Source organism: Tursiops truncatus, chromosome 9, assembly GCF_011762595.2.
Source record: "Tursiops truncatus isolate mTurTru1 chromosome 9, mTurTru1.mat.Y, whole genome shotgun sequence".
In the NCBI taxonomy this organism is placed as follows: domain Eukaryota; kingdom Metazoa; phylum Chordata; class Mammalia; order Artiodactyla; family Delphinidae; genus Tursiops; species Tursiops truncatus.
Window position 1 is genome coordinate 94,666,492 of NC_047042.1, and position 14,403 is coordinate 94,680,894.

The 14,403-nt window shown below is 37.7% G+C and overlaps 1 protein-coding gene across 6 annotated transcripts in view; it reads right to left on the reverse strand.

Annotated features, from left to right (window-relative positions):
- Nucleotides 1-14,403, reverse strand: part of TPK1 (thiamin pyrophosphokinase 1) — a 332,319-nt gene that overhangs the window by 177,318 nt on the left and 140,598 nt on the right. For all 6 annotated transcript variants that reach the window (XM_073810031.1, XM_073810036.1, XM_019933883.3 and 3 more), the window contains one exon: nt 3,963-4,035. In XM_073810031.1, the coding sequence (XP_073666132.1) occupies nt 3,963-4,035 (73 nt within the window). The remainder of the gene's footprint in view (nt 1-3,962; nt 4,036-14,403) is intronic.

Genomic DNA, 14,403 nt, shown 5'->3' on the forward strand with positions numbered 1-14,403 from the left:
AATGGATAAAGAAGATGTGGCACATATATACAATGGAATATTACTCAGCCATAAAAAGAAACGAAATTGAGTTATTTGTAGTGATGTGGATGGACCTAGAGTCTGTCATACAGAGTGAAGTCAGAAAGAGAAATACAAATATCGTATGCTAACACATATATATGGAATCTAAGAAAAAAAAAAAGGTTCTGAAGGACCTAGGGGCAGGACAGGAATAAAGACGCAGACATAGAGAATGGACTTGAGGACACGGGGAGGGGGAAGGGTAAGCTGGGATGAAGTGAGAGAGTGGCATGGACATATATACACTACCAAGTGTAAAACAGCTAGTGGGAAGCAGCCACATAGCACAGGGAGATCAGCTCAGCACTTTGTGACCACCTAGAGGGATGGGATAGGGAGGGTGGGAGCAAGATGCAAGAGGGAGGAGATATGGGGATATATGTGTATGTATAACTGATTCACTTTGTTATAAAGCAGAAATTAATATTCCATTGTAAAGCAATTATACTCCAATAAAGATGTTAAAAAATTAAAAATTAAAAAATGTATACTTCTATAAGTTAAGAATAAATAACATTGAAAATATTAAATATTTTAAAAATTAAGTCAATGTATGAAAGTCATAAAATAAACTATTTCTTGTTAAAAAGAAAGAATGGCATATACCACATGCATCAAGGAAGTGGATCACAAGTAGTTGGACTATAACTACATATAATCAGTGTTTATCGTATCTATATGTTTAATATTAAAACAGGTTACATGGAGCTATCAGCATGGAAAAATACATTGATAGTTACAAGTCACACTGTCCTTCAACTGAAATTTCAAATTATGTCTTTGGTTTGAATCCAATGGTACATCATTGCTCTCTAAAATATGCAGTTTTTGGGCTTCCCTGGTGGCGCAGTGGTTGAGAGTCCGCCTGCCGATGCAGGGGACACGGGTTCGTGCCCCGGTCCGGGAGGATCCCACATGCCACGGAGCGGCTGGGCCCATGAGCCATGGCCGCTGAGCCTGTGCGTCCGGAGCCTGTGCTCCACAACGGGAGAGGCCATGACAGTGAGAGGCCCGCGTACCACAAAAAAAAAAAGACCACTATTTCTGTCTTGGGCTGGCTCTCTCGCATACATGTTTTCTTTTCCCTCCCTCTTTCCCCGGAAAGCAGCCTGCCATGCTGTGAGCAGCCCAATGGCCAGGAACTGATGTCTCCAACCAAGAGCCAGTAAGAAGTAACAGCCAGTAAAACCAACCAAGAACCACAGGAATAATCTTGGAAGAAATTTCTGTAGCCCCAGGGGTGCCTTGAGATGACAGAAAAACCAGGCTACATTATAACCTCATGAGAAACCTTGAGCCACTACCGCCCTATTAAGTGACTCCCGTATTTCTTACCCGGAGTCCCTGTGCAAGAGAAGAACTATTTGCTGTTTTAAGCTGCTAAATTTTAGGGCAATTTGTTACACAGTAATAACTAACGAATACAGATGGCAAGAACTAGGGTATATTCTGTTTAAAAGCTGACAAACTAACTACTTGATATTTCAGCATTTTCAGAAATTAAGCAGGCAAACCAAGTAAAAGTCGCATATAGACCTGGATTTCTCCTATAATAAGAGTAAGAGGTACCTTGAGTAGTGTTGGAAGAAGCCAAATTCAAAAGGGTTAAACAGTGAGTGATGGTAAGAAAGTGAAATAAATTCAAATTTGTCCAGACCCCTCCCCATCTTGTCTCGTCCCAGAAACACGTAAGTCAATGATGTATCTATCGGGGGAAAAAAGTCGTATGAACTTATGTTGGCTACGAATCGACTTTATGATCTTAACAAAACTTTAGCATTTTAAATTTCTTCCTTATTTTACTTTCTTCAATAGAGCCTCAGTTTCAGCTTCATTGATGATCCAAACCAGGTCGGAAAAAAAGTGTATTTTCCACTTTCAGTGGAAATAACTTCCTTTCATTTGTAACAGAGCAGCTTAAAGATTGCTTAAGGTGGAGATAATGGCTTATATGAATTGTGTGTAATGCTGCATTAACTTGTTGTCATTACCATCGTTATTAAAACTGCAGCCAAACATTCGCCATGTGCTCTACAGAGCACATTAGCTTATACAAGACATCACTGATGCCCTCTAAGAACAGATCCAAAGAGCTCAAAAGCAGTGAGTTCTCATCGATACATGAAAAAAAAAACCAACCTAGATTGTACTACATCAGCTTAGAAGCATGCAATGTAGGAATGAGAAGATTCGGTTAATCTTATTTTTCAAACAAAACCTTAACAAATAGAAGTTAGCTTTGGAGGTTCAAATCAAGAGCGAAGCAGGAAATATAAGGGGAATTCATCTAAAGGCATTAACTCAAAATTTTCCTTCACCCCCGAGCCATTCAGAAACAAAAAAAGCGGGCTTCCCATTCTTTCCTGCTATTTCCTCATCCTGTCAGATTGACACTTGCAGTCTTGGCAAGCTGACAGCATTCAAGAGAGGGAGAGAACAGTCACATCTGGCCAGATCTTCAACTGGTTTCTGGGTCTGCTTGTCCCTGCCTCTCCTGCTGTTTCTTCTGCTCCCGAAAATATGATTAATGTCTATGAATTTGCAAAACTCTGCATTGTAAGCAAGGCTGAGGGCTTTCCATCCCAAGGAGGTTGAGGTATGGAGTTAATAAGAAGTGAGACTGTGGGGAATGAATAGAAACATGCCATTGTTAAAGTAATTGAGCATGAATATCAAACACTGACTTGGGAGCAGTCTTCATTTGCTGATGGAAAGGCTGATCAGCTGGTGGGTAGATGGGGTGTGCACAGATCTGCATTCACTGCTGGCCCCAGAATTTCCATCACAACAGCCTACACTTTATAACCTTGGTACCTTGTTTCCTCACCTAGATTCATGTTTCCCTTTTTTCTCTTTCTTTTCTTTTTCCTTTTCCCTTCTTTCCTTCTATCCTCCCCTGCCTCCCCCTCCCTCCTTCCTTCCTACAAAAGTTTTCCTCTTTCTTCTTTATGAATTAATCTCATCCATCCCAGAGCCTTATACAGAATTTAAAGTTTCTTTCAATAACTGCTGTTTCTTTACAAAATGCACGATTTACTAATGCCAGTTCACAATAACACAGATGATGGTGCTGTGGCCAGAAGAACTGCTGAGGCTATAATTATCATTTTAAAAACCCTGCATCGTCCTCTAAAGCCAGTGAAAACTTGAGTGATTAATTAGTATAAGACACTCCTCTGTGTCTTTTATCATTCGCAATTAGATCATTTGTATGTTCTTAAGTGGCAAGGATCTTTGGAAGATGTGCACAATAGTGACAAAATGAACACCTTAATAAGCTGCACATTATTATTAATTTCAGGTTGTAATGAATAGTGTTATTCAGAACAGAGTAGTTCTGTTCTGAATAACACTATTATTTTAGTAATAGTTTCAAGAAAACTAATATTAAAAAAAATAACTGGTTCTAAAATTCTAGGTACTCACAATTAGGGATTTTTATAAAAATTCATTTACAAAGATGTTTTTCATTTACAATAAAATGGACAACATTTAAATGTACATCAATTGGGAACTGGTTAAGTAAAATACAATACGTTCATTAAATGAAATTTAAAATGTGTGAAAAATACATAATTAATGAGGATGTAGACAATACAGTATATTTTTAATGAGGCATAAAAACTATAAACTCATTTAAAATATACATGCTTAAAAGACTAAGCATTAATGTTTAACTGATGGTCACAGAAATTCTAAAATTGTGTTCCCACTTGTCATTTTCTAAATTTCCATTTGAATGTGTATGACAATTGCTAGAAAAAAACTTCTTAAGTAACAAAGTAACCAAACAATGAGTTTCTCAATCCCTACACATACACCAAGAAAACCAGGGAAAAAAACATAGGAAAAGCAATCACATGAGAAAGACCTTAAATATAGAAGTGTTAATGGTTTACCTTAATGGCGTAGTATTCTCTAACTTCAGGCCTAATAGAATCAAAGTCTCCACTGATGAATTCAGGCAGAAAGCTGAAAGAAAGAGTTCCAAGTAAGTCGACTATTTAAGGCTACTTAGTTGCTAACCTTTAAAACTATGATTATTAAGGACCAGAGAGAGAGAGCTAATGTACTCAAAAGGAAAAAGCAACAGAGCCTATTTTCGGAGTGAATGGGATGTTACATCTTATATGCTTAGTTTCCATACAGTATGATTGAGGGCAACTCCACATATCCAACTAATGTGTCAACTTAGTCTATCAGTCAATATTTATCTTGCTTAAAAAAACATATAAAGGGGCTTCCCTGGTGTCGCAGTGGTTAAGAATCCGCCTGCCAATGCAGGGGACGTGGGTTCGAGCCCTGGTCGGGGAAGATCCCACATGCCACGGGGCAACTAAGCCCATGCGCCACAACTACTGAGCCTGCGCTCTAGAGCCCGTGCTCCACAAGAGAAGCCACCGCAATGAGAAGTCCGCGCTCCGCAAAGAAGAGTGGCCCCGCTCGCCGCAGCTAGAGAGAGCCCGTGCTCAGCAACGAAGACCCAACGCAGCCAAAGATAAATAAATAAATTTATTTAAAAAATATATATGTAAAGATTAAAGAAGATTATTGGTTTAAAAAAAGCTCTCAGTTCAAAACCCTAACACAAAGACTCATAGTCTCTGCATAGTCCCTTCTACAAATATATACGAACTTTGACAGTATTTTACCCTGATACCAGTTTAAAACTTCCAGCAGATTTGAACTGAACAAATGATGATGAGGATTAGGCATGCTTTGTAGAGCAGGAGTCAGTTCAAAACCATTTTCTAAATATCCTATTGACAGGGCTTCCCTGGTGGCGCAGTGGTTGAGAGTCAGCCTGCCGATGCAGGGGACACGGGTTCGTGCCGCGGTCTGAGAAGATCCAACATGCCGCGGAGCAGCTGGGTCCGTGAGCCATGGCCGCTGAGCCTGCGCGTCCGGAGCCTGTGCTCGGCAACGGGAGAGGCCACAACGGTGAGAGGCTCGCGTACCGCAAAAAAAAAAAAAAAAAAAAAAATCCTACTGACATATTTCTAGAAATAGGAATCTTCTAGATAGTTCTGCAATACCACAAAGGTCACGGTTACTAAAGAAAGAGAATTTCCCCAAATGGATGTTTCTAATTATATCACTGTTACCTTATTTCTCTTCCCTACCATTTATATTTTTTCAGAACTCATTTTGGAAAACCTACCTTACTGTATCGACATAAGCCATCCTTTACTATGTTTTACGTAAAACACTGACATGACCTGGTAGAATTTCTTCCCACTTAAAACACCTAACTGTGGAGAAATAAAACTTCCCTGGACTTCCAGTACTCTGGCCAAACGCTCTTGCTTTCTGAGCTTCCTAAGTACCTATGATATAAAGAAGAGAATAGTTGCTTTCATGTCTTCCAGAAATATTCTGCTCTTCATATACCATAAAAATTAGATCTAGCTTTTTACCTAATTGTCCTGATTCAGAATCATAATATAACTTCTATATGTCTTCTCAAGATGGCCAAATTGTTACATAAGGAACCAGGTTCCTAGTTAAAGGGAGACTGAATATTACTGCTGGGCATTATATGTCAAAAGAGATAAAGCCCCAGAACCTAGAGACATCTCTAGGTCATAAAAGCTAAGACACACGGAGCTATGTGGCTCCTGGAGAGATTTTACTGATATAAATTGTTAAATCGGTTGGGGTTAAGATTCAGGCCCATAAAATTTCCACCAGAGACTCTTTCAAGAGGGGAGAAGCATAGCTGCCACCTCCCACTTAATAAGTTAAGGGAAAATATCATATTTCCTTGTCTTTCACATATGGAGTATGCAGCTATTAGCACGGGACCATTGACCTATCATTGCAGGAGCCAAGGGATAAGAACTAGAGCACAGGAATTGATGCAATATCAAAATATAACTGGAAGTGGTGCAAAAGGCAAGGAAGGCCTTCATGTCCAAGAGGAGGCTGATAGGATTCCATGAAAGTTAAATATTTAATACTTGTTTCATCTAACTTTTATTAGAGGTAATAAGAACTCTGACTCAGAGCTTCTTGTGTACACATTCAGGATAAAATTAATAAGGAAGAGTATTTAAAAACCCATTACTAACCTTGTTCTTTCGTACAATGTTTTTAAGTTCTTAACCCAATTGGAAATAGGACTTCTTAGGTCAACTCAGTTAACTAGTCTATGTTGGACCAACTCTTCTTTGATCTATACATCTTCTTAGGACTAAATGGTTATGAGAAAATTCTACCACAGAGTTCTGTACCATATAAACCACACAGTTTTGTCTTTTCATTAAACAATGATAGTTACTTATTAAAATTTTCAATCAACTGATTTCAGAAACATTCAGTGAACATCAGCCATGTGCAAAAAACAACAGTTCTCTCAGAATAAGGCAAAACTGGGAAGTAAAATAGGTTTCTAAATCACCTTGCCTGGTTTCAACATCTTCCTACAAACTTTTCTCCTCAAAATGTCCCTACCATAGTATCTATGAATTTCAAAATTTCATTTTATACCTATTTTGGTAACTCCCTTATATCTTAATTAGGACTAAAGATAGACTATTAGTCCATATCTCTTCTTTTCTTCCTGTTGCAAAAATTAATTCATTTTCAAAGTTTCTTTCAAATGCCTCCACCTACCACCATTCAACCACACACAAGTTAAAACGCATATGGATCACAGAATATTCATGCTTCTTATGGTCTGAATGTTTATGTCCCCACAAAATTCATATTCATATGTTGAAACCCTAACACCTAAATTAGGAGGTGATCAGGTCAAGAGGGTGGAGTCCTCATGAATAGATGAGTGCCCTTATAAGAGAAACCCCAGAAAGCTCTCCCCATTTCCATCACATGAGGACACAGCAAGAAGACAGCCATCTATCTGTCTAGGGGACAGACCTCACCATACAGTGAATCTGCTGGCACTCTGACCTAGAACTTCCCAGCCTCCAGAACTGGGAGAAGTTAGTGTTTGTTGTTTATAAACCATCCAGTCTATGGTATTCTGTTATAGCAACTTAAAGGGATTGAGACGTTGCTGGCAAGGATAAAAGGAATCATTCCTCCAATACCTCCATTATCCTTTTAAAGGAATTGAAATCTACGAAGTCAAGTGAGTTTTGTGTGTCAGGTGAGTTTGGCCAGTACTTCACCATGTAAAGCAGTCATTTCAACTTAGGACTCTGGCTCTGTGCAGTCCAAACCACGTGACTTCCTAATAAGACCTACTCTATGTTCCCCCACAAACTTTAGCACCTCAAATATCAAGAATCAATTTGGCAGTTTCCAAATACTACATTTTTTTGACAATAAATAAAATGAAAAATAAAAGCTGATAAATGTAGTCAGCTGAACATCTATCCCCTAGGATATATCATCTTAAAGAGCATTAGATAGTTTTCTTACTCTGCAATTAATGAAGGAAAGCAATCACGTAAATTCACTTATATATTCATGTAAAATATTAACAGGAAAACAAAATTATATAAATAAAAGATAACCAACTTCAGTAAGTTTTTAATATAATTTTCTCCAGTATAACACAGATGCTTTTAAAATGAATGAGGATGCTTATTTCTAAAAAGACTCATAGCAAAAATATACCTGGTATACACGCTGAGATAACTAAAATAATTGTAACATTTCCTGATATAATGCACTAGTTTCTGAATCTTCCTGAAATGTGCTTTTGGACGTTGCAATTAAAAGCCCACCTAACATTTTCTGAGGCACCTGTTGCCAAGGCGCCTGGGCATTCTGAAGAGGTACTTGTTGGGGATGACACTTCACAGATGTAGAGGAACTATATTATGATATAAAAGACAGTGTACACAGAAGATAATTTTCAAAACTATTTGGAGACTGACTGCACATAGCAATTGATGAAGAGTAAATGGATTTGTGTCACCAGTGATCACATTTCTGCCTACTGTTGATGTACATCACACCAGTGGACCTCTTCTTAGTATCCTCAGTCTACCAGCACCGACTCGTTAGTATTAAAAGGTGTTACAAACTCTACAAAAATGGCATAGACTCTTGATATTTATATTGTAAATATTCCTGCACTTGCTACTCACTAATGACAACGTAAGAGATCAAAAAGAGTTGAGATTAATTCATGAGCTAAAGATCCATCACATGTAATAACTGAGAGAAAGGCTGACACATACAGAAGACATACTTAACCACGGTGTGTTACAATTACTGTCTTTCATAAGACATTTTCTGACCACAGAGCCTTCTCTGCTCCCAAAGAAGATACAACCACTGCCTTCCAACTTCCATAGCAGTGAATCTCTTACTTTCCATTTCATTTTAAGCAATTTTATAAATGTCTTTTAGCTTCTTCTAGACTAAGTTCTTGGAGCAGGAGATCTCTGATTGATCTTGGTATTCCCCAAAGCACCAAGTACACAGATGGTGACAATAATGTAATAAAGTGAAAAGGCAGAGAAGGAGAAGCAGGAGGGATGAGGGGATGAAAGGAAGAGAAGTGGGAGTAGAAGGGAAAAGGAGAAAAAGGAAGAGGGGCGGGGGAAGGAAGGGAGGACAAAAAGAGGAAGCAGAGTGAGGGGAGGGGAGGGAAAGAGTGGAGAGGAGGAAGTAGAAAAAAATGGTAAAAAGGAAAGAAAAAGGCCAGGAGAGGGAAGGAAGGGGAAGAAGGAAGTGGAAAAGAACAAGGAAAGAAACCTTCAATATGAACTTCTTACTACACCTGCTCCCTAACTCTTAGCTTGTCCAAATTATTTCACTTCTCTGAGCCTCATTTCCTCTTATGTAAAATGAGGATATAATGTGGAGTGGTTGTGAGGATTAAGAGTTAACATATGTAAAGGACTTAGAAAATGCCCCGCATGACGCAAGCAGGACTGAAGCCATTCAGTTAAAGCAAAAGTTATTGCTAGAGAAGCTAAGTAACTTGTCCGAGGTTAGAAGGCTAATAAGGGCTAGAACCAAATCTCACACCCAGGCAGCACCGTCTTTATTCTCTAACAGCTCTCTACAGCCTCCCAGATACATGCATTTACGAAATGGAGTAAGAGTTTCTTGTGGAAAGTTCTCTACATAACTGCATTATTCCCCTCCTGATTTTATTCATCAGTGTTAATTTGGTCAACCCGTATATATTAGAAAAGTACCACTGAGGCAGAAGGAAAGAAGGATTTGTGCTCATTGCTAAATAAAGGATAGGATATTGATTAAAGGAATATGCTAGGAGGAAAAATTTTGAGAACATTGTTGAGAAAGATTATGGCTCCAGATACAAGAAAAAAGTAATAGTATCCAGTGTGAAGAAACAGGAATTGCTCATTCAAAGGTCTGAGCTAATATTCTCTGCAAAACTGCATAACTTAATTAATAGGCAGGAAAAAATCAAGGGTGATCTAAAATACAGTAAGTAAAAATGGTACCACTTTTGACTGTGTTTATAGATACAATCAGATTATTTTACTAAGTCCCGAATACAATAAAGGTATCAAAGGTATTTAAATACAGACGGTCCCTGACTTACAATGGTTCGATTTTTTGACTTTAAGTGGTGTGAAAGCAATAAGCATTTAGTAGAAATCACACCTCAAATTTTGAATTTTAATGTCTTCCTAAGCTAGTGATATGACATACTCTCTTGGAGATGCTGGGCAGCCACAGGATCACAAGGGTAAACAACTGACACACAATAATTCTCTTTTTCATTTTCAGTACAGTACTCAATAAATAAATTACATGAGACATTCAACACTTTATTATAAAATAGACTTTGTGTCAGATGATTTTGTCCAGCTGTAGGCTAATGTTAAGCGTTCTCTGAGTTGAAGGATTACCTTGCCTGGCATAGGAACGTCTTCTTGCTACACTTCCATTAGAATATGCAACTTAACTTCTCACAAAATCTTGGCCCTTATTTGAAATCTGCCCTACTTGTATATCCAACCAGAGCTGCATGGTAATCAAGCAGCAGTGTGAGTACCAAGTTACTCCATACCATAAGCTATCAATCCCTAGGTATGCTCTGCTTATGCTTCTAGGTTTATGATTTATTTTAATGAATAGAGAAGTGGTAAAGAGAGGCACAATTATGAAATCATATGAGGCTTCGTGAAAGCATATTTCATTCTAGGCAGGAAACAAACAAACAAATGAATAATTCAGCTCTGTAACCGAGCACTCTGACTCAAAATAAACAATGCAAATTTTATGGATCAGTAAAAAGTTAAAATATATAGACAGCTACTACTGCCCATGCTATGGGAATTACCTCTCAACTGTGACAACTTGGAAAATCAGACAAAATATGTTAAACAATGGTATTCAGACAGTGGAAAGCAGGCAGCTCAGGACAGCTGCTGTTAAAAAAAGGGAAACAAATAAGATGAGCCCCTATTATTCCTCAGCTTTCTTTCTGAAGACAATTTCTATCTCAGAGCACAATGAGGGAAAACTCAGAGACCTGCGGCCTCCCTAACGTGAGGAGACCAAGATTAATTTTAAGGAAAGGTGAAGAGCTTGAAAATGCAGGAAATGGAACCATACAGAGAAAGAGAGCTCTAGAAAGCCTCACTCCTGGTGAGGATGCTATGAAGACCGTTGAAACGATAATAAAGGATTTAGAATGTACATAAACTTAGTTGATAAAGCAGTGGCAGGGTTTGAGAGGATTGACTCTAATTCTGCAAGACGTTCTACTGTGGGTAAAATGCTATCGACCAGCACTGCATGCTACAGAGAAGTCATTCATGAAAGGAAGAGTCCACCGATGTGGCAAACTTCATGGCTGTCTTATTTTAAGAAATGGTCACAGCCACGCGAACGTTCAGCAGTCACCACCCTCCTCGGTCAGCAGCCAGCACCACTGAGGCAAGACCCCCCCGCAACAGCAAAAAGATTATGAGTCACTGAAGGCTTAGATGATGGCTAGCATTTTTTAGCAAAAGAAATTTTTTTATTTAAGATATATACATTGTATTTTAAGACATAAGGCTATTGTGCACTTAATAGACTACAGTATAGTGTAAACGTAATTTTTATATGCACTGGGAAACTTAAGAAATCCATGTGACTTGCTTTATTACAACATTTGCTTTATTGCAGTGGTCTGGAACCAAACTCACAGTATCTCTGAGGTATGCCTGTATTTATAGAACACTCCAGCCAACAACAGCAGGTATGTACATTCTTTTTCAACTGCACATGGAATATTCTTCAAAACAGACCATATTCTAGGCCAGGGGTCAACACATTTTTTTCTTAAGGACCCAGACAGTCAGTATTTTAGCTTCTATAGACTATAATGTCTCTGTCTCAGTTACTTAACTCTGTCATGATAGCAAGAAAGCAGCTGTAGAAAGTAGGAAAACAACGGGCACTGCTGTGTTCCAATAAAACTTTACTTCTAGGCAGCTGACCTGCAAGCTACAGTTTGCCAACTCCTGCTATGGGCCAAAAATAAGACTCAACAGATGTAATGGGACTGACATCATACAAGGTATGTTCCATGACACACAATATTCTTTCTTTTCTCACTTGCTCCAAATCATCAACTCTAAATCAGTACTTCCTGGGATGAAGTATGATCACTAAGAGAATAAGCTTGAGACTTTAAAATCTCCATTTATATACAGAATGAAATTGTTATTAATTAAAAATCAATCATATGTCATTAAAGTAGCTTGTGGATTTCAATTTTTCTAAATATATTTTATCCTACTTATAATTCACACTAGCTTAATTGCCCCACTAAATTATATAATTATGTATTATATTTAACATTTATTTACATATACATAATGCAAATATAACCAATTTAATTTTATAATATTTTAGAGTTCAGGTGCACCTCAAATTTTGAAAAATACACATTTTAGAAAATAATTTTCTCATTGACAAATGTATCATTTCAACTGTGAATCAAGACCTAAAGTGTTACAGTGAACATTATCCTTTAAAGTAATAATTTAACAGCAATTTTATAAATCACATATTTAATCAAAAAGCTTAATATTCAGTATAACATTTGGTAAGACGTTACTACAATTGTACCAAGCATATATCAGATGCTACTTCAGAAATCATTTACTGCCTCCCAATGCTGGCAGCTTAATGTTACACATGCAGGTGGTGAAATGTGTTGTCGGTGGCTTTCATGACACATGGGAAAGGATTTTCTCTACACAGAAGGATAAACTGGGTCCTCCCTTGTGGCTTTGCTAGATTTTCAAAGCTCAGATAACACTACATAACCAACCAGTAGTTTTGGGAGTGAGACTATTTCCATTCCAGAGAACCAGTTTACATGTTTAATTAATGACCTGTCTAGTTGGCACCAAAGAAGGACGAGATATAAAGAAAAAAAAAAAATGAATTCAACAGCAAAATCTAAGGTAAAAAGATTTCAGAAGAGAAGTAGTTTTAAAATTTAATATCAACTCTATGCCCGAAATGTACTGTTTCCTTTGCTCCACAAAGAGTTGAAGAAAGATGAAAACACTAAGACATGCGAACGACAGAAGTAAAATTTATACAATATTTACACTAAAAATATGGAGACCAGAGTCTGCACATACTGAATCACATAATAGACATCAAAGACAATAAACAAGTCATTAAAAAAATTTTATATATTGCATATAACCTAGCAAGTTTCCTCTGAGGTGAATGATGTGTTAAGACCTGAAGAAGAGGTTTTGTGAAAAGATAGTTTTTCTACTAAATCATTTATTCAGTGGGTTTCCAAAAAACAAAATTTATAATATAAACTACACTCAAGCACATAGCGTCTTGTCATTTTATTCACTTTCATCATTCCTGCAAGATGCTATTCTTAAAAGACTCATTATCAAGTTTTAGGATGGAAATGAGGTTTTTGGATAAGAGATAGAGAGACTGGGTCACGATTTATACAATGCTAACTGCTGCCCAACAACGCACATGGCGAGTACAATGATTTAGTGTGAAACTCTTCTAACAAGGCACCACATTTGAGGAACATCTATTCCTGAGACTGACTAGTCATTAAGCCATCTATAAAATGGTTCAATCCATCTTTTGAAACTTCTCTCTCAACATTCTCCATAAACAGGAAACAATTTTAATTTTGAAAGACTAAAATCAATATTTAAGTCTCAGAAATTTGATTTCGTCTTAATACCACTGGTTAAGACAAAATAATAAGAACTAGAGTTTTAGACTCTAGAGTTTAAGATTACAGAATATTTCAGTGCCCAAGTTCAGCTGAAAGTTGTAAATGCAGAGAGAGCGCTGAGGAGAGGTCAGAGGTAAAATGATATACTCGTGAATCTTCCATACATGGGAAACTTAATTTATCAAAGATTTATTAAATATATACAATGTGTGCCACGCTGCAGATACCAAAGTTACAGATCCAAACAGTTCAAAGTCTAAGCATGCATATTATAGAAGAGGATCACTGACACTCCGTCAAGCACAGAATGCAACAGAAGAACACAGACTTGCCAGACTAGGGGAAGGGAAGCCAAGGCTTGATAACAGGTGGTCCTGCATGAAAAGTTATAAATGAGTGAGATCATGACAAGAGGATGAGAGAGAAACATAATGCCCACATTCAGGCAATGAAAAGAAAAAAAAGTCGGAAGAGGTGAAAGAAAAGTTAGGAAACGAAGGAAAAGCATGTGTATATACTCCACGAGGTCACTTCCTCATTTCTTAGATGACAGGTGATTTGTCTTTCAGTCACCTGCATTCACATGTGGCTGGCGATGTTACCATCTTTAAAACACGGGAGAATGACTTAGTGCCTCTTTTAGCTTCAGAACAGGGCTTTGCACACTAAATGCAATAAAGGTTGTACAATTAAATATTTCCTCTGGCTCTTAGTATTAGGTCACTTTCCCCTCCTGCCCTTTTCTGTAATTACTTATTTTCCAAAACTGGTGAGGAGAGGAAAGGAATGAGAGACGTTATTTGAATAGAAAGTAAGCTATGGGATTATTTTCCTAGAAGGCAGTAGTGGTAGGGGTGCAGGGTAGTGCCAGAAAATGCTATGTATATTGAGGGGAATCATGCTAAGCTCGATATAATGCAGAGTGGAAGGCTTCATCTTGTCTTATTTACAAACATGAAAGAGCCCCAAAGCATATATATGGGTTAATGCCAATTCTTCACCTTAATATAAAAGGCTAGCTCACTGAGAGTGACTTACTTTGTGTAATTTATTTGCTTTATGCTTCTGTCTGTGATTCAGTGGAGACATAATACACAAAATTCAATAAATACAGCTAGCGATAGATGCCACTAGGGTCACTAATAGGTTGTCTGCTCCTCCCACATTTTCCAAAGCCAAGCATAATAAGCTAGCTTGCTAACCATTCTGCTAGTACA